The sequence below is a fragment of the Anas platyrhynchos genome, chromosome 3 (assembly GCF_047663525.1).
Source record: "Anas platyrhynchos isolate ZD024472 breed Pekin duck chromosome 3, IASCAAS_PekinDuck_T2T, whole genome shotgun sequence".
Lineage (NCBI taxonomy): Eukaryota > Metazoa > Chordata > Aves > Anseriformes > Anatidae > Anas > Anas platyrhynchos.
The window spans coordinates 38,272,045-38,299,046 of NC_092589.1; the positions used below are offsets into that span (position 1 = coordinate 38,272,045).

The 27,002-nt window shown below is 38.0% G+C and overlaps 1 protein-coding gene across 5 annotated transcripts in view; it reads right to left on the reverse strand.

Annotated features, from left to right (window-relative positions):
* The window catches only part of RBKS (ribokinase), a 66,673-nt gene that overhangs the window by 24,182 nt on the left and 15,489 nt on the right, over positions 1-27,002 (reverse strand). For 4 of the 5 annotated variants that reach the window (XM_027454053.3, XM_027454055.3, XM_038176418.2 and 1 more), the window contains exons 2-6: positions 24,931-25,063; positions 19,436-19,499; positions 16,546-16,608; positions 9,911-10,075; positions 4,788-4,879 (exon numbers count right to left, since the gene is read on the reverse strand). In XM_027454053.3, coding sequence (XP_027309854.1) covers positions 4,788-4,879; positions 9,911-10,075; positions 16,546-16,608; positions 19,436-19,499; positions 24,931-25,063 — 517 coding nt within the window. Of the gene's footprint in view, positions 1-4,787; positions 4,880-9,910; positions 10,076-16,545; positions 16,609-19,435; positions 19,500-21,795; positions 21,886-24,930; positions 25,067-27,002 lie in introns of those variants that run through there. The other variant, XM_038176420.2, reaches the window with a different exon arrangement.

Consider the following 27,002-nt stretch of genomic DNA (forward strand, 5'->3'; position numbering starts at 1 on the left):
TAATAAATACTGTCCCTATTATTAACCTCTCTATATTAGTTAGTAGTATTTTAAATGTCCTAAGCTGATACATTTTTATAAGCTTGATATTATCTGGCCCTTGTAGAAGTCAGTGCTGCCTACTGATTTTGGATATACTAACAAGAATTCCCATTATTAGTATTTCTTCCAGAAATTATTTAACCTCAACTAATAGACAATAGCACTTAAAAAGAAACAATAGGATCCTATTATTCTTTTGTATTATTTTTACGTATCTTGCAGCTTCATTTAACAAAATTTGCAATGAATTTATATTTAGATGTACTGCTTTCTACCATCAAAACACCGAAGTATTCTGTTAGCATTTAATTAAATCTTTGCTAGGGCTTTCTTATTTAGATCAGAAGTCAGATACCCATTTTACATTAGGAAGAAAACAGTTCCCAGTGTTGCATTCAAAATAGCTCGGCACACTAAATCATTTGCTGCAACCATTTAGGAGTTTTCCTTCTCCTGAAGGGCTCTTTCGTATTCTTTGAACGGAGAAGCAGCTGTTCTTCAAAACATTTAGGACCAAATTCAAATTGCTGACATGCAATATATTTTGGTTCCTAACCTGCAGGGCTATGTAATTGCACGCACACACTAAAAAAGAAAAACAACACATGAACTGTATTGACATTGTGGTTGTGCCTAGAGCCATACTACAGCAAGGAAGCACACAAATACATGGGAAAAAAAATGGTAAGTACTCTGAAGAGCTCGTCTTGTGCAGGGTTGTCTCTTTTTCAACATTTATAGATGACTGAGAAGAACAACCATTGGTTTTCACTTAGATGACATTGGATACATTTATTTTTCATTAGAAGAATTAAGGGAATGGAGAACTAGCACATTCCTGCACAAACCTCAGGGATTAGGCTGTGCTGCATCTGGGAATTAACAAACTAGTCTCAACAAGCTTGATCTTTCTGGGAAAAGATAAAACTGAACTACAGGCTAAGCAAAGAAAGAACTGATAACCTTGCAAGATTTGTTCTGAGTTTTTGTGTTCATGAACCACATAAAAAGAAAGCAGTGTCAGACATAAAAAAAAATATTATTGCAACAAGCAAGAGTGAAAAGAACAGCTTGTGAAGAGCCTCCTAGACAAACTAATGGTAGATAATTCACTGATAGTATAATTTTGTTTGCTTCTCTCTAGCACATAAATCCATAAGAACAAGCTGTGCTGTTATACCAGATACTGCATGGGATTTCATTAAATCCTAAAGCATTTAATGAAGAACAAAGTGTGATGCATTTGATACTTACATGTTTAGGACCTGAAATCCCATGATTGTCTGAAAGTATAGCTGGCATTTTTAAACTTTTATTCTGTGACAAAAGAATCGCAAATTAAAGCTGCTGACCTATGTGGAAGTAGACAACAGAAATTTCTGACTCAGTAATAATTCAGCTAATCACAAGGACTATCCCCTTTTACTCATCTTCAGCAACACAAACACTCCACACAGTCTATGAAATGTCTGAAGCTGAATGGCTAGCTTTCTGTTCTGCAGCTAACATAATCTTCTGTTACAAACATATCATTCACATGATATCCACAAAGTACAGGGCTTAATCATTTAAAGGTATTTCTTGATGAACAAGAAAGATAGGGGCATTTAGATAAAAATATGTGATAAATACCTGTAAATTTAAGCGCATAAGAAAGCCATACCAAGCAACAATAAGAATCTGTGTAAATTTAATCTTCTCTTAGCACGTATGTCTGTGTTATAAAGTAATGTTTTAAAAACAGCTGACCGGAATAGCTCTAAAGAATTCATCTTTAAACCTGAGAAAATTAAGAGCTATTTATAGGGCTTACTAAAGATGAAGTAGAAATAAGCTATTTGTTTTCTGATAGTACCTAAAAATACCAAATTAAAAAAGGGCATCCAAAAGGGGTAAGGCTCAAACATAACTAGGGCTTTGGCTAGAAGGAAGTTACTTGAGACTTAGAGAGGGACAATGGAACTGGAACCAATGATTGCAGGAGAGCAGCTGTAAGCAGTATATTTGATAAATTTGGCCACAGAGAATTGAAACCAAACCAAACCAAAAACAAATGCCAAATCTACAAAATAAGAAGGGCCACAGTAGGTCAGAGCAAAGGTCTATCTTATCCAGTTCCTCTTTTCTGACTGTGACTGCTACCAGATACTGAAGGAAAGAAGAAAAGAAAGGTATAACGATCTTTTCCCAGTACATGTTCTGGACCATTAAACTATTAGTTACTTCTTGATTTAAGAAGATGAAGGAAATGCAGATGTAATTGGCTGAATGGATAAAATGAATGTATTTTGAAAGAAAAATCAACATTTTTTTAAGATTTGTGGGATTAACTTATTGCTTTTAAATGCCATGTAGAGATGTGACTAGTAACCTTTATTTGGGTATGTAAACATTTATCTCTATATAAAACTTCTCAAGTGCATACATTACAGTGATTTGAAATTAAAGAAAGTCATGAAAGAAAACAGAAAACAGATGGCACATGAATATATAACAATTACTAAAAGAAAAAAATCAATCTTGTGACATAAGAAAAACAAATGCTTCATTTTTCCTCTTTTCTCAGCAAAAAGAAAGGAAAAATGGCAATAGTTCATCCCTGAACATCAATTCAATAATAAATCAGACATGGAGAGGATGAAGTCAGACATAATTGATTATTAAAAGTCATGGTAATGTAATTGATTTCATTGTAAAATCTGAAAAGGTTACTGTTAAAAGTAAAGGTAAATGTGCAATTATGTGCAATTCTGTGTTCTCAGAATATGTTGTAGAAGTCCCACAGCCGGTCTGTGCTCCTGTGATATGGCTGGCAAGAATTTCCATAGGTGTACCATTTCCATAAATTCAGAAGAGATAAGCCTCCTCAACAGTAGAGAGCATATTTCTGTACCTGCCCATGCACAGAGTGATCCCAGACATCTTCAAATGGTAATTACTTTTTAAAAGAAAATAGCAGAAAAGAATGCAAACTGTACCCCCAACTCTGCAGGTGGGTACAAAGGTGGATGAGCGAGCAGGGATCTATTATAATTATACACCTGTATTTCTTGTTCTCCAAATAGAAGTAATTTTCTTTTCTCCATGTGGTGGTAATAATACACACTGGCTCCAGCAAGCTAAACTTCTCAAAGAATGTCTCTTTCAAGACTGTCCTCTAGCAATAACAAAGGGAAAACTTTAACATGTGTGTTGCAAAGAGCAATGAGAGAAAAGTCAGGAATAGACGAGTAATGAAAAACAAAGTTTTGTTTCTAACATATGGGGGTAAGTTTTCTCAGGGAAAAAAAAAAAAAGAAAAAAAAAGTAACTAGTGACATTATGAAAAAAGCAAACAACGAATGACATTTACTAAATCAGTGGGAGAGTATGGGTGTTCTCAGCCCCACATGTGTGCCATAGCACCATTTAGCCAATGCAGGGGCATAGTCCAGGCATAAATGTTTTCTGAAAGCTTGAAGAAAACACCATATGGGTGTCCTGAAAAAGAATAAATGCTTTGCCTTATCATTCTCACCATCACATATAATTGAATTCCGATGGCTGTATGCGTCTAAGCCACAACTGCTATTGCTGCCAGTTATACTGGAAACTTTGTCTTCCAGAGACCTGAGACCACAGCATCTCCCACCTTGTAGGAAAACAGCTATTCTGCTAATTCCTGAACACTCTGGGGTATGTGAAATTGGAGACACGTACTGAACTGTTCCAGAATAAAAATCAGATGTCAATTTGGGTTACTTAAGCACTTAAATGCTACAAGACTCATGAACTGAGGACTTCTGATATAGTTTGAAATGAGTTCTAATGGAAACTTCAAAAGAGGGTAACTGAGCCTTGACAGACATTGTCATCAGACAAAAAACCTACCAACCAAACAAACAAAAAAACAGAAAAAAAAACCAGAGAAAACAGGGCCACACATTTCTCTTAGCTCTGTACCCTCCTCCTCACCCACAGGTATCATGCTCATTGCAGAAATCATGTTTGCTGTAGATAACTTGAAATATGATCAGGGCATGGCTTCTATCTACTATGTTGCTTCTCACACATTCCTGTTTATATAAAGAGAGAGTGAGAGGAAGGAACACAGCATGCATAATGCTAATAAATAGGAAATTCAAACGAAGGCCTTATGAGCAGAGCTTAATTTGTCTCTTGTGACAAAAATAATTTGCTTTGGGAGAAATAACACACTTGAATTAGAGAAGAGAGGGAAAGGAAGGAAAAAAGAGAAGAGAAAACATTCAGTTGAAGGGCCAGAGAAACAGATTCTCTGCGAACAGATCTGACAGAAAGAGGCATACGAAGCTGCTATTTACCATCAAGTGCAGCATGCGTGCATCACCTCCTGGCAAGCGAGTTTCAAACTGTCAGAACACTGTGGCTAGCGCGTTCCTGCTAATCATATCAAGGGACTGCAGAACAAGGACAAGGATCTATTTTAATATTTACCACTCAGTCCTAGCGTTTTAGAAGTGTCCTTTTATGGGTTTGTTTTACTCATCTGCTTGTAAGGAAGGCCAGATACAACTTTCCCGCTGGAAATGATTAATTTAATTTTGAGTGCAATCTAAAGGAATACTCCTCTTTGCTCGCTATGTCAGGGATTAAACTTGTCACCTCTGGAAGGTCTATGGGAGAGGAGCACGGCTTAGTTTTTCTGCTCCCTATGCCTGAGAACAGAATCCCTCTGAAATTTTACTGCTTAAAACTCCTTCTTTAGTGCAACATATCATCATTACCTCAGTTTCATTGCAGCAGAAGACGTCAGAATGAGTATAGAATTGTGGATCTAGGTCAGCAAGGGCTGGAGCTGGATTAAATAAAGTCTTTACTGAAAAAAAAAAAAAACAAGAAAAGAAAAAGGTCTAAATTTCTAGTATTTTAGATTCATTAGCCATCACCTGGAACATCAATGTGGCTAGTATCTTCCAAGAATGCATTTGCAGCCCCCAGAGTTTAGTATTAAACACAAATGTCTCTCATTTTCTGTCTTCCCTTTATAGACTGCTAAAAGTTTTGTTTATTATATTAAAATTCCTATCTAATTAATGTGCAATCACCTGACACGATGTGAACATGACAGAAGAATAACAGGAAAAATAAGCAAGACATTATTAATTAAAAAAGTACCAAGGAAAACAAAAATCTTAAGTATATACAATTTGTTTAACTAATGATACTTCTTGCAAGATTTTTATAAGTATTACAGGAATGGATTTAGTTCTAGAACTGTTTCTGTGTTGTTATCTGCATTCTGTACATGAAGAAACAGGGGTATAGAGTAATGAAGGACATGTCCAGACAAGGATTTAAACACGCTTTTTAATGTGTTACCTAACTTGTTCAAACTGCCACACTGTAAAACTCTAGTGTAGACACGGTGCTGTATATTTTTAATGTTACCTGGCAGAGCTAAACCTTAACTTAAGACTTAGTAGTAGAATAAGTTAGTTAACTAACTTGAAACTGTAGCCTAAGGCCCTGTGCAACAGGAGGAAAGGTTTGTCATGAGGACAGAGTATAAGTGACTTACTCACTGTTCACACAGGAAGTCTGCAGATTTGGTTTCTCATTTTGCCAATTGTATGATTAATATTTCTGTGTCTTAACCACAAGCCCATCGTTTTCATATAAAGCATACTCTCTTACTTTAGAAATACTCCTTTATAGTAAGTGATCAAATCTTCCAATTTGGATTCCTAAATTTTCAGCCCTAAATGCCTCTTTAGAACTAAGTTACAGCACCAAGTAGTAGTTATAGTTTCAGACACCCTGAATACTTCCCAATCCCACTTAACTCCCTAAAGAGAAAGATGTTAAGAGGCTTCTGACAGCTCTGTACCAAGAAGTTTAGAGGATAACCTTTTTGATTAACACTCTGAAAGTTTTAGCCTGTGACTGTACAACTATATCATGCCTCTCTACCTGTCTTGTTAAAAAGAGTCTTATTAAAGCAACAAATGCATTTATTCAGAAGTCAGAAAATGCCAGAATTAGGATTTCCAGTAAAATCTTAATTTGGCTCCCTTATATTATTACAATACAGTATGTATTATAATAAACTCTTTAATTATATGATCACATACCACTGAAAAACAGCATGTGATCACATAATTAAAGACTGCAACATAATACATATGCAGAAAGGAGACACATTAAGGTTTCACAGGCAACCTTAACTCTTACATTTCCTATTTTCTGAATTGCAACCCTAATAAAGTTTGTTGTTTTTTTTTTTTGGAACATAAATATTTAAGGTATACTTTCATGGGTAAACAAACAAATGAAAGAACCAGCACACGCTGAAAAACAAAATCAGTTCTCTGGCATCATACTGACATATACGTGGGTCATGAACAGCACTGGCAATGCTCCAGCTTGGGCTTTAAGTAATGCAGACTCATCATGAACAGGGTGAAATACGTTGCTATTATTTCACTCCCGTATTTAATATCTGCTGAGCAGGAGGGAGATGGAGGAACCCCAAGATTGTCCTTCAATCTGTGAAGAAGAGTAGGGCTTGTGAACAGGGTAATCTGCTTGGTCCCACTTAGGAACACCAAATTATTTTCTGCCCAATTTCTTTTTTGTCATTTGCCAGGATCCATTCTCCTCACCTATTTTCCATTCTTTATGTACCCTTGCATAAGCACTATGCAATAGTAACCTTTTTCACTCAATCTTCATCATCCTGTCTCAATCTCCATATTCCTGTCTCTATTCAGCGAATCCTATTCATTGATCTGTGGTTCCCCTTTCAGTTTCTCTTGTTTCTTCCCCTGCCATCCCAAAACATCAAGCAAATTCCTCTTGTGCTTCCCTTGTCTGAAATTTACTCTTCCTCCACACCATTCCAGCCCAGTTTTGTCTCTTCTGCATTCAAACCAAGCAAGCTTCTGCTCTGCATGTCCTTGGCCTACAAGCAATATGTACGAGTATAAAATAAGTCAGTTGCTTGAAACCAGAGTCAGGAACTACACTGAAAGTCATGCTATCCAAGTGGGCAACTCCCTGTGTGGACAGACTCTCAGGGGAAGCTAGCTGGGAAGCTCTAAATATTTTCTCAAATCTTTGTTACGTGAAAAGTAGCATATAACCCAGGTAGCACATGACCCAGGCAGATTTCCATACTGTTGTGGAGGCTTATCTTTAAAAGAAATCTCCCTTGGTATCAAGTCTCAAGTAAGTTTTAAAGTAGCCAGTATACACATTTTAAAAGTGTGTAGAGTGGGAGGCATTTTTCCATGGCCTGGTTTCTGCAACCACTATGCTTTGGCAGAAATTTTACAAATAATTTAACCACAGAAAAACAGCTGGTATGAAAAACTGCAACCCAACATTAAAAAGTTGAAGCACATGAAAAATAGATCCTTTACTTGCAAGTGACATGCAGCCTTACTAGCTGAGGCTGCTTCCAGCCCTGGTTATGATACATTTCCATTTTTCCCTTCAATATTAACAGGCTGGAGTTATTAGGCATCTTTTCTAGAGTCTGGCTTTACAGAAACTGAAAACTGCTTTGCAGACTTTGATATACAGTAACATTTTGCCCATCTATGAAATGTCCCTCCTCCTGGAAGCAACCACAGCTTCACAGCATGCAGCCCTTTTTTTAAAAAAAAGAATTTTCCAGTCAGATTTCCACTACAGTTTATACCCACTTAATATAATTCACAACCCTTTCTTCCTTCTTTGCTTTTCTTCCCCTCAGGACTGTCACAAGATCTTTAATAATAATCAGTGCCACAATAAGAGGATGTCAGGAGACGAGATGTCTCCATCTCTAGCTTACAGACCCAGGTGATGTTCACTGAATAGAAGCAAAGGGGTTTTGCTTGTGCATCCACATTCTTTCTCCATCTTCTTGTTTATTTCTTTCAGTAAGGATGAAGAAAAACAAGCAAAAAAAAAACTTGAAACAGTGGTTTGAGGCATCTGGGTATGCATCTGTTGAACAAAAATAGTCTAGTGCACATCCTAACATCCAGTACTGCATTATACATGAGCGGATTGCGGGCTAAAAGAAGGGAAATTGCACTAACAATTTACAGTTGGCTAAGGATAGATCTTTACAGTGCTACAAACTCAGCTGTTTACTTCAATCTGACTGCACATGACATGTGAACATGTGTAGCCTGTTGCTTTAAAGCAGAAGCAACTAAAACTCTTCTGACATGAGCTGCACAATGATAGCAGGCTGACAGCACAGAACTATAGCTGGCCCATACTTACTACAAAGTCTCCTCAATATGCTGTGCTCTCTGCAGCTGCTAAATGCTTGCATGCCTCTTCTGTGTATCAGGTTTGGATTTCTTGTCACAGGCTGGCATTTTGCCGTAAGAGGATGACAAAAAAGTGAAGCAACTGTACCAAAACTATGCACGGAGTTAGAAGTAGACAAAGTAAGTCATGGGTATTGACTCATGACTCAACTATATTCCATTAGTCACTAGATAAAGAATGCTTTTATCCCTTTTCATAAAAATGTAATGAAAAAAACATAACGAGCTTCATTTCCCCCTCCATATACATATTTTAAGCATCTCAGGTGCTAGCTACTCAGTTAACTGAAGTTTTTAATTTTTATTTAGATTTGTATGAATCCAGTTTTGACATTTCAAACAGAAGGCAAAATATTTTTCCCCATGCACACAGTTCTGTTTGTAAAGCTTAGGACTATTACCACTTACAGAGCAGCTTGCTCTCAGCCCTGCATCTAACATAACTGCTTAAATCAGCATAAACTACATGAAAACGATGCATAAAGTCCTGCTACACCTCATGTCTTCACTAGTGCATGAACACTAGTGATCACAACAGGTGCACAACAGTGGACCAGCAGAGGACAGTCAAGTCAACAAGCCCAAGGTGCTAGGATCTGCTGGAGCAAGCCTGGGCCCAGCTGCAAGGAACCAGTTAGTTCTGACCCCAGCTCCATCCCCGACCTGCTGCACAACTGACCATGCTATGAGCTGTCCCCTCCCAGTCTTATCTTCTGGATAGATGAGAACAATGTATTTTTAAACTCATACGGATGCCTCACTTGCATAATTATTTACTTAGCGTTGTTCAAATACTGTGGTAATTGTGCTCGAGTAACTGAAAGCATTACAGGCACTTAAACAAGTAAAACATCACGTCAGGAGTGAAACCCCATCCTGTTCAAGCAAAATCCAGCTTTCATCCAGACATACACTACCCTGAAGGAACAAGGGCCAACATTTAAAAGTAAGCACACTAACAATTACTGATAATTATTTCAGAGACGATGACCTTGTGTCTACTCAATGGCAGCACGCCTTGTCACACCACAAATTTTAGTTAAAGAGAAAAAGCTTTCTTTTTTTTTTTTTTTTAACTTTAAGGATGTTAAGTTCTGCTTAAGGATGTTAACTTCTACACAGAAAAACACAGTCATAACTACTGCTAAACTACAAGAACAAGGGTGTAAGTCTGTTTTTGAGGTCATTTCATTACTTTATTGTATATGCAACTTAACTGACTTGCATTCATTACGCTTGTTCTGTAATAAGACCAATCAGGCCCATAGTTCCTGACCTAATGACATCACGGTGTCTTTAGTCACAGCATGAAAAGAAGAGAAAAGGCAGTACCAGACATCTACAGGGAGATTATAAGGGTAGGGGTTAATTTGCCATTTAAGGTAAACATAGAAGAATTTTAAAACTGAATTCAGTTTTCATTAGCATAGCATGAATTTATTGGTTATTGTTTCATTTCTAAATACAACTAGTATGACAGAAACCAGAACAGGCCATGGGATTTTAATTTAGTAAGCATGATAAAGAATATTTTTCATGTAACACAAATGAAGGACACTGAATAGCTTATGTTAAATTACCTCCACTGGCACGTGCCATTTTCAGTGCTTCAAGAGAAACAGCAGGGGATATTTCTAGCTGGCAGACAACCACTTTGGCTTTACAGATGACATCGGAAGCTCTCTTCAGGTCTTCAGAATTTAAAAGCAGATTGGCTCCTGGGACTATGACAATAACATTCTGCCCTAAAACAAAATAAAAAATTGTGTTTTTACATTAAGTTTTTGCGATATATTATGAAAAACAATTCATCGCTTTTCTACAATATGTTGAGATGATGATTTCCATTTGCTTTCTACAGAAATAAAAAATAAAAATCAATACTTCTGGCATTTTCAAATATCCAATGATTTAAGAAGATAATAAAAAAGATCCACGGATTAACAATCGCAACACTACACAACAAAAGCAGTATATATATTTCTTCAGGAAAAGTCATGTATGGACTTTTCCCTACTCTTAGTTTGAACCCATGAACCCTATGAAAGCACTACGCTAGTCACAGTAGAGATACGGGACACACACTAAGGCTGATAATTTGTATTTTCCAAAAATTTTAGCTTCCCTTCAGCTGGAAACAAAGAATATTTTCACATGAAAATTATGCATGTCCTTAAATTTCAGAGGGGAAAGGCTTGCTTAATTTACCTGCAACACTCCCAGTTAGGGCCCCTAACCATAACCAAACCAAACCAAACCAAACCAAAAACAGGAAAGAAAGAAAGAAAGAAACAAACAAACAAAAAACCAAAAACTAGAAAGCTAAAGCTAATGACTATGAGTAAAGAAAACTTTACCAGAAGTGATAAAAAAGGTTGGTGACAGACTTGTCTGAACTCAAAACTGGACAGCTGAACATTGTGAGCAAAGCTGTATGTGGCCAAGCGTGGCAGTATCTCAAAGCACTTCTAAGATCCTGTACAGCCTCGGAGTTTGCTTTACAGTTAGGTGAGGAGGTTCATTTACGTAGGTTCCAAATAGGTTTTTTGTTTTTCTTCAGACATGCAAGTTGTCTTCTTTTATTGCAGTTTCTTTGTTTCTTTTTTTAATCTCTGTTACAACACCTAGAGACCTTCAGGCATGGGTGCCTTCAAATTAAAATTTATTATTAATCACTCAGGTATTAAATTCAATAAGTCAGTTGTTCCTTGATTTACAGGCTCAGCCCGCCCCCGCTGAAGATTCCTTTAAGGACTGCCAATCATTAAAGGCTACCAATTCTGTAATGAACTGAATTACTCTGTAAATAAATATTTATGTTTTTAAATACATTATTTTTCTTGAATAGGACTTCAAAGTCCTTTGAATACGAAATGTGCAAAGCTCGTCTCCCTAAAAGTGTTCTGAAAAGAAAGCAGGACAATGGAAAGAATAATATAATGATCTCAGAGGGAGGGGCCCGAGCTTTCCAAAGCAATTCTGCTGTCAATGGTTTGGTACAGAACAGCTGCATTCGAAAAGCAAAACCTCAGCATTTAAAGCCAACGCCCTGCTTTTCAACAGACAATGATGGGCATCTTGAATTAAAAAAAAAAAAAAAAAAAAAAAAAAGGAAGAAAAAAAAATCTTCTGCAACAAGTAAATGCTATCAAAGATATCTGAATCCTGCTGGGGAAACGTTCAAAGGCAAATTGCACCTATTTTGCCAAGAATATATGCTGAAAGCTTCTAGGGTACAGCAGTACAAACAGTAAAACACAGGAAACCAGTGGAACAAAAATATATTTAATTTCTGCCTGGACTCTGTGCTACCTAGAATCTCAGACTTTATCTACATGTCTCTCTGCATTATCTTGCTGAACTATTTAGCTGTACTGACATGTATATTATTATTAGACTTTAGAGCTAATGGCCTCGGGCGATAAGGAAGGCTGTTTGCTTAAACCTATATGTGCAAATTCAAGGTAGTCCATGCTGCTCTGGATCACAGTCAGGAGCTTTTCTTTGTAACAACAAAAGGTCAGAGACTTACAGTCTGCTTCCAAGCACACCCTACCTGCCAGAGAAGTGCCGTACCTACTGTGGTGTAACAGCCCGGACTGGCTCAACTCAAGCTGTAGGGAAAAAGCCTCGTTCTGTTCTTAGCTCAATGCACCACGCTGGCTGCGAATGGCAACAGTCCCCAGAAATTTAGACGAGCGCGCACGAAAGCAGAATCTGGACCCATGCGCTAGCGACTCAACCCAGGAGCCTGTATCAGCAGCACCCATTTTGTCGAAAGCAATTATTTCTTGCCAGGGAAATCAGATGGGAAATCAGCACCAGGGACAACAGAGTTAAAGACAGATGGCAAAGAGGGGAGGGATTCATCTTGTCCAACATTAACTAATTTCTGAAGATTTCCAAAAAATTCTACATTCCAGAAAATTCCAAGAAAGCTAATTTCTAAGGAGTAGAGTTTTCTGGCTGCCTTCAACAAGATGGAAGGACGAGTATTTTCATAGGTATCTTAGATATCTGTTTGAGGAGGACACAAACTGTTGTCTGGAAACACCTGTGTGTGTCTCTGTTAACTGTAGACGAAGGCTTCAGCCATACACCTAACTCTGAAGTGAGGTAGATGTTGCCCACACTGAAAATGAGGAAAATATATTCACTGTGTTACGTACGGGTAATTCTAAAATACCTTGACTTAGACTAAATGTTTTGATGGGAGCATCTATAGAATTGCAAGTTTTGCAGATGTCAGCTAAAATATTAAGGGCCACGTTCACAGCTGCTGTAAGACAGAATAGCTACAAAAAGCCGATAAACTTATGCAAGCTTACACCAGATGGGGATTGGGTCCAACCAATGCTTTCAACAGCATGAATGCTGTCTATGTAAATACCATTCTCGGCTGGGCTTCTAAACCTGCTGCTGTCACTTCTTAGAGGGATGGATAACTCAAGCTACATTTTTCTTACAAGGATCATTTTACATATGCCACCAGATGAGAACTGGCAGTGGTAAAATCAAAAGCAAACCAGTAAACCCCACAGTGCGATAATCCTCACTTTATTTTTCAAAGCAGGATGAAGAGCCTGTAAGCCACCAGTAGTGCTTAGAGTTCACCATAGTCTCAAACAATACGAGTACAACAATAGCTATAGAGCTTCTGCATAATAATTCATAGGGGAAAAAAAAAGATGATATTGGTGACCAGAAAAGAATGCTACAAGGAAACCATTTGCTGCCAAATCACACAGTTCATGAATACGAGGGCAAGTTTTGGGTGTGTCATAGTACAATAATTTCTATGCAATTACTTGGTAGATGCATTGAATAGTCTTGTACACAACGCATTCATGTTCGTGATGAATGCCCACACATAGAAATTCTATAAAAATTCAGGTGATATTTCTTCATAACCTTGAAGGTTCAAAACAAAGATCACCTCTTTGGAAAGTGTAATTCAATCAAGCTGGAATATATATTCTAAGTTTGCCGTGTTTATTTAGCCTTATCTAAACACATATTTTGAATGTTTTTATACTACTAGTGCTTTGGTATTGAAAGTACACTTACAGAAAAATGCCTATTTACTGTTCATGAATGATTAATAACTTTATCGTCAAGTCAGCATAATGCCTATCTCAAGTACGGGTTATCTCGCAGTGTTCTGTGTAGGTGAGCTTTAGTTCTAACTTGCAGCAATCAAGAGCACTTTAATCATGACCTGCCAATCTCTGTTGTCCCTCCGCTGAATTTTTGCAATGAATATGCAAGTTGTCAGACTGGTTCAAACTACTGGCCCAGTCAGGCCAGCTTAATGGCACCGTCAGCAGTCAGTACCAGATATGGACAAAGCTGCAATAAACTTTAGAGGGAATTATGTTTAAAAAAATATCCATAAAGAGGTTTTGTTCCTCTCCGTGTGTGTACACAGAAGCACAATGCACATCATCATTTTATAGAGATCTAACCATACTGTAACACCAGTAGCAGAAGGTGTGGTAAGTGGCCGAGGCAGTGGAAAGAAGGCAGGCTGAAAGAGGAAGCCCAAGCTGGGGTTCAAAGTGGTATACCAGGTTCCAGAAAAGAAATTCTGCACAAATTTTTGAGACCTGTCCAGGCGGAACCTTTGCAGCATCTCTGGGTTGCACGTTTACCAGCACAGCACTGTGGACTTGTTAACTATCTCCCCACCATTCTGCACTAACGCAGGGATTTGACGTGTTTTTTTTTTTTTTTTTTTTTTTTTTTTTTACTGAAACTACACTTTGTCTCAGAATATCATGCAATTTTGAGAATATCAAACGCACCTGATAATTTCAATTTTTTATTACTTTGCCAATTAAAATAATAGTAGAGTTACACCTGTGTAATTCAGTAACCAGTAAAACTCTTCCCAGAAATTCAGCAGCAGTGCCAGCTAGACAGCCACAGATAATAAAAGGGGAACTTCAGAGCCTCTTCTGACTTTGCTTTCCATAGCTTTCTTGTCCTCTGCCTTCCCTCATTCATCACAGTATGCTCCTTCTACTTGAGGATCCTCTGCCTGTGATATTACTGAGTTGACCGGAGCTGGTATTTTTCCCAAGTATCAGCAAGATGAAGTGCAGGTTAGGTGCATGAAAACAGAGCAATTAAAACTTCACAATGTAAAGAGATACCGATTTTATTTGTTGTTATTTGTGCCTCATTATCTTAACACAAACCAACACGCACACACCCCTTTCAAATGCTTCTCTTTTAGGTATAATTTGAACTAGCAGAAACTGCTTTACACCAGTATCTGCACTGAATGCTGTGGTGTTTCAGCTATGCCAGCACAACTACTGTGGTAAAACATGCATGTGTGGACAAGCCCTTTGAAAAGTGCTGTAAAACCTGTTTAGGTCAAATCAGCCAGGTTTCTACAAGAAAAAAAAAAAAAAAAAAGGTGTCTCTTGCAACAGCAAAGCACATAAGTACTGCTATTTTATTACAATTTAGTCAATTCAGGCGCCAGATGGTTTTAGATAGAAGTAACAACCAGAACCATTACCAATTCTGTGCATCTGTTTGCTTTACAGCATAGTTCTGACCAGGTTTGCTCTTCTACTAGATTTTAAATTAAATCTGAGGCCAGTGGTAACTTAATTTAGGATTTTTTCAGTTTCTGAAAGAAACAGACTGCACGACATTATGCATTATTTTGTTCACTATGTGAATCACAGGACTATCGGAGGCCACTCACGCTGACACTAACAGGTAAGGTTAACCTAATGGTACCGAAAATTCAGTTTCCCTTTCCTAATGGTTACAAAGGTTTTATATCAACCCGATGGTTTTGTTCCTTATCCTTCAGAAATGCATTTTAACAGGTCATCCTCTGCTTGTTCAGATTTGAACCACGGTTACCTTATTTGGCCATGCATATGAATTAGGAAGTAATAAGACTGTTTCTTATTCAACTATTCTGGACAGCAAATCTAGTGCCAAACATGTCTACATATACATGTACAAAGCAGTGAGGCCTGGCAACGTGTTCTCCTGGATTCTCACTGTCTTTCCCATTTATGATGGTCACAGTAGTAACCATATGCAGCACAAGAAAGAACATCTTAAGAGCTGGTATGGTAATTTACCTGCTGACCCAAAGGAAGAGAAGGCAGGTATCAAGTTTATTTGGTGTATTACAGCTACTTTATTTTTGAAGTGAAGCTGTCATGCATTTGATTAATCTAATTTAGAGAAAATTAAACTCACATCTCCAACTAATTTGCTTAATTTTCCTGAATGTTCCTGTGTAGACTTGCTTTTAGTCACAGTTCCTTCCCAGGTTTGCTCCTGGAGTGAACAATCATGTTTCCTTTCCCATCTTGAGCTGTAGCCCAATGTACCATCAACTTACATAGGAATTTGTGAAATTGATGTGTCAGCTAAGTTGCGGTAACTATTCAAATGAAGGTTGTTAGCTGCACCAAAAGCGAACTAATTCAATCACACTTCATCTGTTATGTATGCATAAACATTATTGTTCCTAAGCACTAAAATTTTGATCTGGACACAAGTGCTTCTTCTAAGAGCTTGCTTGAAGAAAAGATAAACAGAAAGTTTTCAGAAGATAATTTAGCTATCTTGAAGATGAACATGAAACAAACTAACTCTTGTTTTCTTCTTACCCTGCAACATAGGAGTAAAGGCACAGGCTATGGAAAAATAACACAGAAAAAAACCAAATATGCCATCTCATCGTGTATTCATCATTGCAGATGCAACCCAGGATCAAGTACTGTTGTAATATTACATAAACAATGTAAATATTTCTACTTAGACTAAGGACAATTACATTTCCTGATTCAAGGCGTAATGACTCACGCAGGAGGAAAACCCATTCCTCACAGTAAAAGTGCAAAGTAAGTTGTGGTGGAAAAGGAGGGCTTTAACCTTCTGATATGCTGTGGGCTGGCTAGTGTGAAACTGGATAGATCAGCTGGCTGGCTGAATCCTGGCTGTTACATTGCTAGCCTAGGGGTCTGATTCTGCTGCCTTTAGGCATCTCAGTCTACAAAGTTGCCTGCAATAAAACCAAATGCAACAAAATACGAATAAGATCATGAAAAAGACAAAAGATGTAGAAAAATATTTCTATAGTTAACAGTGACGTGGGAAAGGTTGTTGTTGTTTTGTTGTTTTTATGGCTGTAGAGGCAAAACCAAGTAGACAATTCAGAGTAGAAATAATGTACCTTCGCTGTTGACAATTATTGAAGCAGTTCCAGTAGCAGCTTCTGTAGTCTGACCTACAAATGCTTAGAAAGGGAAAAGTTAGAGCATGCATTAGTTCAATACATTACTTTCAACCAATAGCATGTGATTCAATTTAATTGAATTAAATCTGAAATGAACCCATAACCTCCAGCAATTTAAAAATGCTAATTACTCTTTCATGTGCAACAATGCCAGAGAAGCTAACAACAACAAAAAGTGTTAATTTACACCCACAAAACAGAAATGCGAGTCCAACATTCTTTAATTTGGCTACATCTCTGCTTTAGAGAAAGCATGTTATTTATACAGCTTTCTCAGGCACTCTCTACTCCTACATGGAAGTATTTCTTTTATCCAATAAAACAATAGAGTCAAGGCTGGAGAAACCTAAAATATTAACATAACACAGCATTTAATTCTCTGGAGATTTGCATTTCAGGAGAAGTATTAACATGTATCATGAAGGCAGTGGTGAGGCTATATGTTTCCTCGTGGGATTATTATTCAGACAACTAGAAGTGAGGCTGGCAGCACTGTCTATTTTAAAGATTGTTCAATATTTACTAGTATAAGAACCTGTTTTCAGCTGTCAGATAATTTGTCGAATATTAACCAGTGATCCAAAGCTTTCTACAACAGTGGGTTTATTCAGATATAAAGCAGTAAAAAACTGTCAGAAAAGTTCAGTTTTCTTCTCCCAAGTACTGTATCTGAGAAAAAAAACTACTATTTTATTTGAGGTGAATACTAGTGACCTTTTGTTTAGAGCATTTTAGAGTGTGGACTTGAGGCTGGGCAAGGGTTGGCTTCTTTCTCAAGATATGCTCTTCATGGAGTATTTAAAAAACAGTTCAAATTCGAACAAGGATTAAAAGAAAACAACATCATGCTTATGCAGATTTACTCAAGTATTGCAGTTACTTGCCCTGAAGGTTCCCTTCTCTAGCTCAGAGTTACAAGGATCAGAGCAGAACTTTCCTTGCAATTATAGCTTCTTTTCACTGTGACCTAGGTTTGCACACTGGAATTGAAAGCAGAGAATTTGTGTCTTCTGTGCTGTCAATGCTCTTCATGCAGCAAATATGCAGCGTGAGCAGTAAGCTACCCAATTCAAATGTAGGGGAGGAGCTAGAGTTGGAGAGGGAGGGAGTAACATCAGGAAAGGTCTAAACGGTCTGTGTAGCACTGGTGGTAGCTGATAGGTTGTGCAGACAGAAAGACTGGGAAAGGGGACAGTTATGGAACAGACTGGGATTGGAAAGAAAAGGGATCAGGTGGTATGTTAAGAAACAGAAGAGCAACATAAATGAAGAAGCCATACAACAAGGATCCAGGACATGAAGTGGACAAAAGCGGCACTATGGCAAGGATTTTCAGCCAGTACCCAGTATCCTGATGGAAAATAACAGGGAGAGGTTAGACAAGGATTAAACGGGGATGAAAAGCCAGGGACAGACATATGACAGTCCTATGTGAAAATGTCTGTGTGCCCTGAATCACCCTTGCCTCCAGATCTTGGAATGCAAGCTGAGACCCCAGACCAGCCTCACCAGCAGAACATCCTTTCATCCTCCAGGGCTGTTCACCAATGGAGATGCCGATCTAACAATTCTGAGATATTTCTAACTCAACCAGCAGAAGTCTTTACTTCAGACCAACCCTTCAGTTGGTCTATGTAGGTATGAATGAAGTACAATACAAGACATTTCTGAAGATTTTTCCTTCACTTCCCTTTTTCTGCCACAAAGACTATTTACAAATTTAGGTTAAGATTGCAAGATCAATCATTTAAACCAGGAAATATGAGATTTAAGGTTGGCTGTGGAATATACATTTTCATTAAGTGCTATGCATCATAATAAATTTACTTACATGATCAAAGACTTTATTCACGAGGTAGGCCCGTTTTAGAGAGATTTAGAGCAGACACTAACAGACACTAACAGTTTTATGGTATCCTTGCCTGGTTGCTTGTCTAAGTTGGAAGACAGGTAATGAATAAACCTCTCTATATATTTGTGAAATATTTAGATGCTATACTGACAAGCATAATAAAAAGCCCACAAAATACTAGTGATTCTCTCTTTAGAGCAGGATTTGAATAATGCAGCAAATGAAAGTTGTGGCTGCACTTAAAACAGAAAACTTGAACAGAACATTGAATTGCCACTTAGTCATTTTATCTGTCCACTCTGTCCACACTGACAGAAACAAGGGGCTTGCAGGCAAAAGATCATGTAGCTAAGCAGCACACAATAATCCATTTTCACAAGAGAAAGAATTAGGGTTACAAAGGTGCAAATATGATAGAATATTGTGAATGCTTAACTCTTCTTTTTCCTGAAAGCCTTTTAACATTGACTTTTGTGTGTATGTGTATAAACAAACATCAGCTGCATTCTGTAGGATGTTTGGACATCATTTTAAAAAACTGAGCAGGGATGAAATGTATGGAGTTGACAAATGCGTTTCCACTTTACCCTTCCTCTCCCAACATGAAATAAAGGATAATCAGACTGGATTATCAGACTGGATTTTGTCAGTTTCTCACCAGGCATTATCATCATCAGTGCCAACCTAAACACTCACATAACAGCAAGTTATCTTCAAGTGACTTGCACTGATGTAATCATCTGAGATTTAGAGGTAATAACATTAGATGTTACTTTTAGTGGTACAGCAATCTTTAGAAGTCCCCGCATTCTAACCCATATTCATTCATTCCTCCCATTTATGTCAAAACAATTATTTGTAGTTTTGATTTTGACTACAGACACATCCAATAAAGCAATAAAATAAGAAATCCTCCACTAACAATGTTTAAAGCTTAGAAATAATTCAAAAGGCTTATTTAAAGTAAAATTTTACCTGTAGAAACACCATTCTTCTTCAAATTTTCAACGTAATCATTGCCAAAGGAATCATTTCCAACCTATACAAAAGATAAACGGACAGGTTTTATCTACAGAAAAGTGAGATCGTCTTTAGGCAGCAGAATGCGGTAATGCAATTTGAATACAACACTTTCTATTTTGCAGCACTTTGCTTTATTTTTTGGAACACAGTTCTGCAGATCTCCCCACCTCTGTTACGCACTGCCTCCACCCATATCCCTATATTCAAGTTTCATTCGCATGCAACCACTATGTTCCCTTGAAACTGAAGCTTTCTGGGGACTGTAAAATCTGGAAGTATGCGGAATCTTGTACTCCTGGGCCACTAGTCAATTTTAAACTGAAAGGAACCTAAGTGTTCCTCTTAACTGCAGTTCATGTTTTGAATTTTCTACCTCAAAGTTTTCTTGGTGGAAAAACATCAGTGGCTGTGCTCTAGAAAGTGACTATAAACACAGCATTGCTGATTTCTATAATTTCTCAGTACTAAATGTACTGTTTATGAATTCAACATGTTTTTGTTTGTTTTATCCAGCGACACCAGACCCAGTTGAGTTACAGAGTCAAGTTATGCTCTATTGTTTTTCTAACAGCAAGTTAAAAAGCTTGTAATTTCAGTTCCACTAATCCTCTTAGCTGAACAGAATTCTGCTTGCTGTTTATTCAGGGTAATAAACATTTGGGTTTGTTTCATTACACAAGCTGAAAAAAGAAGGTGAGGTATATGGAGAGAAAAAATAAAAAAAGGTCTAACTTACTTAACACTAAAATAGCATTTAGTATATAAAGCCAACACAGTTTTTAGTTCACCAGCCTTAGCCTATGTCTTCAGCATTCACAGTTTGTGCTCCCTCTTCCAAGAGCAAGTTGTCCATCTGATCAGTATCAACGACTGACCAATGCTATAGGAAGCATATTTGCAAGAGAAAAAAAGTCATCTTTCAGATAAGAAGCCAGATCAAGATCCTGGTCATGGTCTAGACAGCAAAGGAATTGCATGATAAATAATGACCTGTCTTCTCATAAAACAACACTAATAGCTAACGTTGTATTTGAGTTGCTAGGAAGTACAAAGCAGCTGCCTCTAAAGCCTGCTTAGAAATCTGTCTGTTTATGAGTTCAGTCTTATGGAAAGCTCTGAGAAGACCTGAGTACTAGCTAGTGACCACACAAATCAAACCCTACAAAATTCCACAAACCCTACAAAATTGTAAAACAGGAAGTGTCACAGATAGATGATCTTTCCCCCCCCCACTTACTCTATTGCATATCCATGTTTTGAAACATATTTCCATTTCCTACAACCTCTATATGGGATTTTTATAAAGCATTATTAGGGATATTCCCGGTCTTTTACCAAAGGAGGACAGCAATGTAGGTTAAAACAGTCTATCCAGATGGAACATTCCTCTAATAAATGGAGGGGGAAAAAAACAACATAAACATTTTCTTTGGTCACTGTGCTATTCATTGTTTGCATATTAGAATATGTCTGTATTTCTGACTACTCCCAGTTTGCCAGACAGGGCGGGTTGTCAGAAGCTGCATCTTCGGACTGCTTTTGTCTGGCTGACTGCAGCCATCTGCAATTTAAACCTGAATTGTGCTCACCTTTGCAGCCTGACAGATGTGCTGTTGGAATGCGTTCCACCTGATGGTATCATCTTCTCCCTCCCTATCTGCTACCAAGCTTCTGCACCAAAGCTCAGGATTTGCTCAGTTATTTCAGAAATGAAGTATTTCGTAACTGTTTCCCAGAAGCTCAACTGAAAAGTGCTTCCTTCAGCTCTGGGTCCTATATAATTGACAGACAGACACCCCTTATTGTTCAGCTGTTGTAACAACTGAGAACAGCCACGGCACTTTTGCTCACAGCAAGGGATCTCAGTGCTGGAGGAAGGCCCTTGGAGGGGTCTCCAGGGAGGCCCTTTTCCTCTGGAAACTTTTCTCCATGTTAGCTCATCAGCACCCGACCCAGTTAATCCTAGTGCCTTTGAAGGGTTTATCTTTCCATTCAGGCTTTACGCTCAAGGAAGGCAGAGTATTGGGCATCAGACTCATTTTAGATTAAAGGCATATTTACTGACCATGCCAAATTACTTAACACTGTTTTAAATATTTTCTGCTTTTGCTCAGACCCTCCTAGATGGACTATTGGATGAACAGAAAACTAAACGTCTTAGTCTGCTGACCACAGAACATTACACGTGCTGAAGTAGCATTTCTTTTTTCTTGATTTCTTAGCAGTTTGTATAAGCATGAGGGTCACATGGTTTGCACATTAGAAAAGTCGAATTACATCAATATTTTTCAACCTGGCGTTTCCTTGCTTACCATCATGTTTTCCATATGCAGTTAGGAAAGCTGACTGGTATGGTAACAGCTAAAATTCTAGCAGCTTAAGAGAATCAAACTCATCTGCACCTGAAAATTAATTACAACAAAAACATGTACCTCTTAACAATTTTTTCATCTATTCTATATACATGTTTTCTGAGAGTTTACTCTTTCTCTTGTTTTGAGAATTAAACAGGTACTAAACACAAAAGGAAGACTAATACAAAAGGAAAAATCAATTGGAGATAGCCATTACACTCTGGGCTGTGTCTTAGATACGTCTAAGTTCTTACAATTAAGTGAGGTTTCGGGTTTACAGCACTTTGTCTTAAATTTGGCTTACAGATCATCTAAAGACAGGAGGAGACAACACAGCATCATAGTCCAGCACTTCCTATTTCTGAGTAGGAATCAAATGCAGCCAGGGATTAACTAGAATTTAGTATTTATCAGGCTGGCAATACCAATGTCCAGTGAGAATCATCCCAAATTGTTTGTCAGAAGAAAAATGGGACATTTTTCAGTACGTGCAATGTCAACCTTCTTCCACGCTCTTTATCTACGATACTTAGCAGATTTTTTGGTAATTGCCACTACAATGGGGAGTTTGGACCCCCCTCAAAACCTATGTGCGTTTTTCAGCACTGCAATAGGGTTCTTGTCTGAACACGAATGACCCACTTGTTCTCTTAGATCCTTTAGTTTCCTGACTGCAACCTTGCACACTTCTCAGAACCACTGTCTTTCTTGTCTTTTGAAGTGGCATCTATTCCACCAATATGGTGTTTTACTGTACCAAGCAAACTGAGTGAGGGAGTTTAAGACCGATACTGTGATAGATATTGATAACCCAGAGTAACAGCAGTCACTTCCATTGGCTTCCAGGCAGGAAATCGAATAGCGTTTGCATTTCCACTAGCCAAACCCAGTATTTGGATTTTAAATTAAAATCTACAGCATTCTGTGGCATCTCTGGTTATACCTACAAGTCATCCTAAAACTCCCTTTCTCAAACCATCAACAGATAGTCACTGTCTCCCTTTTATGCTTTAAAGCTCTCAGGTATGAGAACGTCTTTTCACTTGACCTGAGATGCTTATGTCTCCTCTTGTTGATTAGATCCTCTGTCTAAATTACAGCCCTTGTAGGAGGATGCCACACTCCAGTGGAATGTCCCTCTGGTACTGATACTGATTCCATTCCCACAACTTTAGACTGCAGAAGCAATTGCTTCGTGTTGGGAATTATGACCAAAACATAAACATGTACTGAAAACAGAGTACATGTGAAAGGCAACCTGGCTTTAAGAACCACCACATACTTAAGATGACTTCTTAAAGTAAAAGTTGAATTGTAACGTCACATTATTACCTGACTCTTCTCAGTTATATTCAGCAAATGACTTTATATGGTGTCCTATTGAGCTGTGCAGATAAAAGACTGTACCGCTCTGAGATGAGGCTGTTTTGCCAGGCTATTAACCGCATTTTTAATTTAAAAAGTAAATATTAACTTCTAAATAAAAAATAAAAAAGGCTAAAGTTTATATGAGAAATCTGTCCTTCTCTACTAAGTCTTTTCTCCCATAAATGCACAATGGAAAGAAAAAGAAAGAAAGAAAGAAAGAAAGAAAGAAAGAAAGAAAGAAAGAAAGAAAGAAAGAAAGAAAGCAAGGAAGGAAGGAAGGAAGGAAGGAAGGAAGGAAGGAAGGAAGGAAGGAAGAAAGAAAAGGAGACAACTATGTTTTTCTGAAATAGCATAAATATGATTTTGGAAAGTAACTGGAAATTATACTAACTGCTAAATTTTATTAGGAATGCAAATGGTTCCAGAAACATGTATTCACTGAGATAGCTTAGACCATTAAAAAATAAAACAAAATTCACACTTTCAGTAGAAAAAAAAACCTTTAACATTTATCAGGAAATGTTAGCAGAGAATTCATTGCCAATTCATCTTGTATTTGAATCTGATCATTTTTGAATGCAAAGATGATCAAATTTATATTCAGTATTACAGAAGCATAAACATCCCCAGTATACATTTTTTAAAAAGAAAAAACAAAACAAACAAACAAAAAAAACAACACTGTAGAACAGCAACTAGTGATAATGACCCACAGAAATGCCTGAAGTTATAATTTAGATTGATAGGTACCTTTCTTTAGCCTAAATATTGGAATGGAAACCAGTAAGAAAGGCTTCCTTGATGTCTCCAGTACTCCTCAAAAAAATCCCTGGCAGACAATGATCCAACAAATTTAGCATCTTTCCCCAGCTATAGCAATAACAAAGTGTGTCCAGTCGATCTAAATTTTCATCTGGTTAGTACTGGATAGACAATAACGCTACAGAGAGAGAAAATTTGGTATTAACCTTAGTGATGATCACTCAAAACTTTTAGTGGCAAAAATCAAAGAAAAGCCCTGTAAATATATAGCATCTGTCAGGCTGGATCAGCCTGATGGTCTGTAAGCCAGTCTTGAGAACCATTGTACATCAAAAGTTTCAGAGGAGTGAGCAAAAAATTCCCATAGCATGCAAAGGTGGTAGCTTGTATATCAATACCCCATCCTAATCGCAAGTAATTAGACAATGATTTAATTCTTGAAGCACGATATTTTATATTTCTTCCTGAATTTGTTACTAGCTCATCAATATTCGATTTTCATAATCAGCTACAAAGTAAACTGCTGGTTGACTACAGTGCCTAGCACCCGAACGTCATCACTGAAGCCCTGATAGTTGTAATGCTGGGGAGCATAAAGAGGAGGGGCTAGCACTCAATTTTTGAATATCTCAAATTCTCCCCAACTCTCTTTTCCATGGTGTATCTATCAATCTCAGTTTTGCAGTCTTTCTTTCTGTGCAATTTCTGCCAGATCTCTAGCCAACTACTCTTTGGTTCTGGCAGCGCTTTCAGAACAGCCTCCTGGTCACATTTCATGCTGAAATTTACAGCTGAAATAAGGAGAAGAAAGGGGAATTAGAGCAGTATTAAAAAGAAAAGAAAAGAAAAGAAAACAAAAAAAGTAACAAACCAAAACACCATTTCTGTAAGATACCTAAAGGTTGACTGGAGTTTGCACGAACATTTAGTTCAGCTGTAACCCAAGAGCAAGCCAGTGCTTACCTTGCAGATCAGCGAGGTCTTGGCCCCGAGTCGAGCAGACTGGACGCATTGATTGGCTCCTTTCCCACCAAAACCAATGAAAAACTTCTGTCCGAGGACAGTTTCTCCAGCTTTTGGCAATCGCGTGGTAAGGCTGTTCCAATTTAAAGCAATATTTACATGCGTTAACGACCGAAAATAGCAAGCATCTTCAAAGTAAGAGTTACATTCTTAAAATCCTAAAGGCTCTGACAGGCCGTCAATAAAAATTAAAAAAGACTAGAAAAAAGACTAGAAAGACCCTTCAGGGTCTCTGTTCCACAAACCACCAGTTTAAGTTTATCCCTTGCATGCCACCCCGTCAAGCTTCTCGTTTATTACTCAGGAGAGGGATTGCATTTCTGTTGTCTGTGTTTCATGTTTCTACAGGAAAAGAAGCTCTTGAGCCCTGCCTGGGATTCCCCAGCGCTAACACAATACAGATAAATAATAAATCTATAGGTCTCGCTGTTCACATTGTTTTTCTGTAACATTCAGCGCAACTTTACATATTGTTCATTTAATTTCATTACAGCTAATTATACCTTCTTGAACCACCCGAAGTAATTTTTCACTTTGTTGGTGTTTACAGCCCTGAAAATCGTAGATCATTATCAAAACCTTCCTCCCCTCTGCTGCCACTCAGGCCACTGTACATATTCAACATTTCTTGTTTTTAGATCAAACTTTGCAACTTCTTACCATTTTGGTGGTTTTTGAACTCGCTCCAATTGCATTTACATTTTTCCGGGGACGGGTGCCCCGAACCAGATGCACTAATACAAGTGGAGACCCACCAGGGGTGTATTCAAGCCAGTCTGGTTTCATTCCCGTTTTGGAAAACAAAACAAAACAAAACAAAACAGAACTGTAATTTTGTTAACGCTACCAGATGTTTTGCTATCTCCAGCAGAAGCTGAAAGAAAGACAAGACACCACCAACCTACGGGGAAGAAGTTCTCTGAATGCAAAAGGCAAGCTTACTTTTGCCACTTCTATTAAAAATACGTAACTCAAAGCTGTGTTTGCAACACATGGATTCCCCAAGTTTCTGCCTCTTCAAGCCATACGCTCCAGGGACAAGGTCTAAAACCAGAATTCTTTCTACCTCTTAAGCTACAAATAAATAAGTTCATGGCACATGGAGAGAACTGAACCCATTTGGTGCAATGATGGGGAGCCCAGCAGGGCTCCCAAGTACAGCTAGTGGCACTCATTTCATTTCCAGAGATGCAGAGCCAGGTAACACTCTGCTAGTAAATATTAAAGCCTTTTTAAATGAAAATGTAACAGCCTTTTAAAAGTAGACGTGTAAGTGCCTTGTATAGGTGGAAAGGGCTGCTAAGTTAAAACATTTTGCCCACAGCAGCATCTGGCAGCTTGTTTACAACAGTCAGCAACTAAGGTGTCAGGGAAGGAGGTGTAATGAGGGCAGCTAAGTAATGTTTACTAATAGCACCATCTATAATTTAGCGCTGTTTTCATCAGCTCGTGTGCCATTGGAAGCCAAAATAGCGGTGGTTGGGGACCAGAGAAGGAAGGAGGGCCACAAAACTCGGAGGGGGAAGCTCCCGTGCAGTCAGTGCCAGGCCATCGCGTGTGTGCTTCCAGAATCGTGTGCCAGTCAGCCAAGGAGAGGTGTTTCCCTCAGCCTTGGTAAGAAACAGTAAGAGCAGCTCTTGTATAATTCGTTTTATCCACAGATCTTGCTACACTTTAAAAAGCAGAACATTGTTATTCCTGTTTTGTGGGTGTGAAATTTAGGCAAGTCATTTTGCCTTTTTTTTCGCCTCAGGTCAGCCAAGAAGCCAGTGGCAAACCCAAAAATAGAGATCAGCTCAATCCACGAGCACACGCTGTCTTCTCATTTAAATTCTACAGTAAGTCGAATGGTATCAAGTCTCAATTCATCTTCCTTCCTTAGGGTGTTTTAGGAGATTACAGCTTATTCTAAATAGAATTTGTTTCCACAAAAAGCCAATATATTTTTAGACGAAGATTAACAATTGTGACATCCCAGCAGGCATCTCTTAATAGTGCTGCTCTGAGTTCAT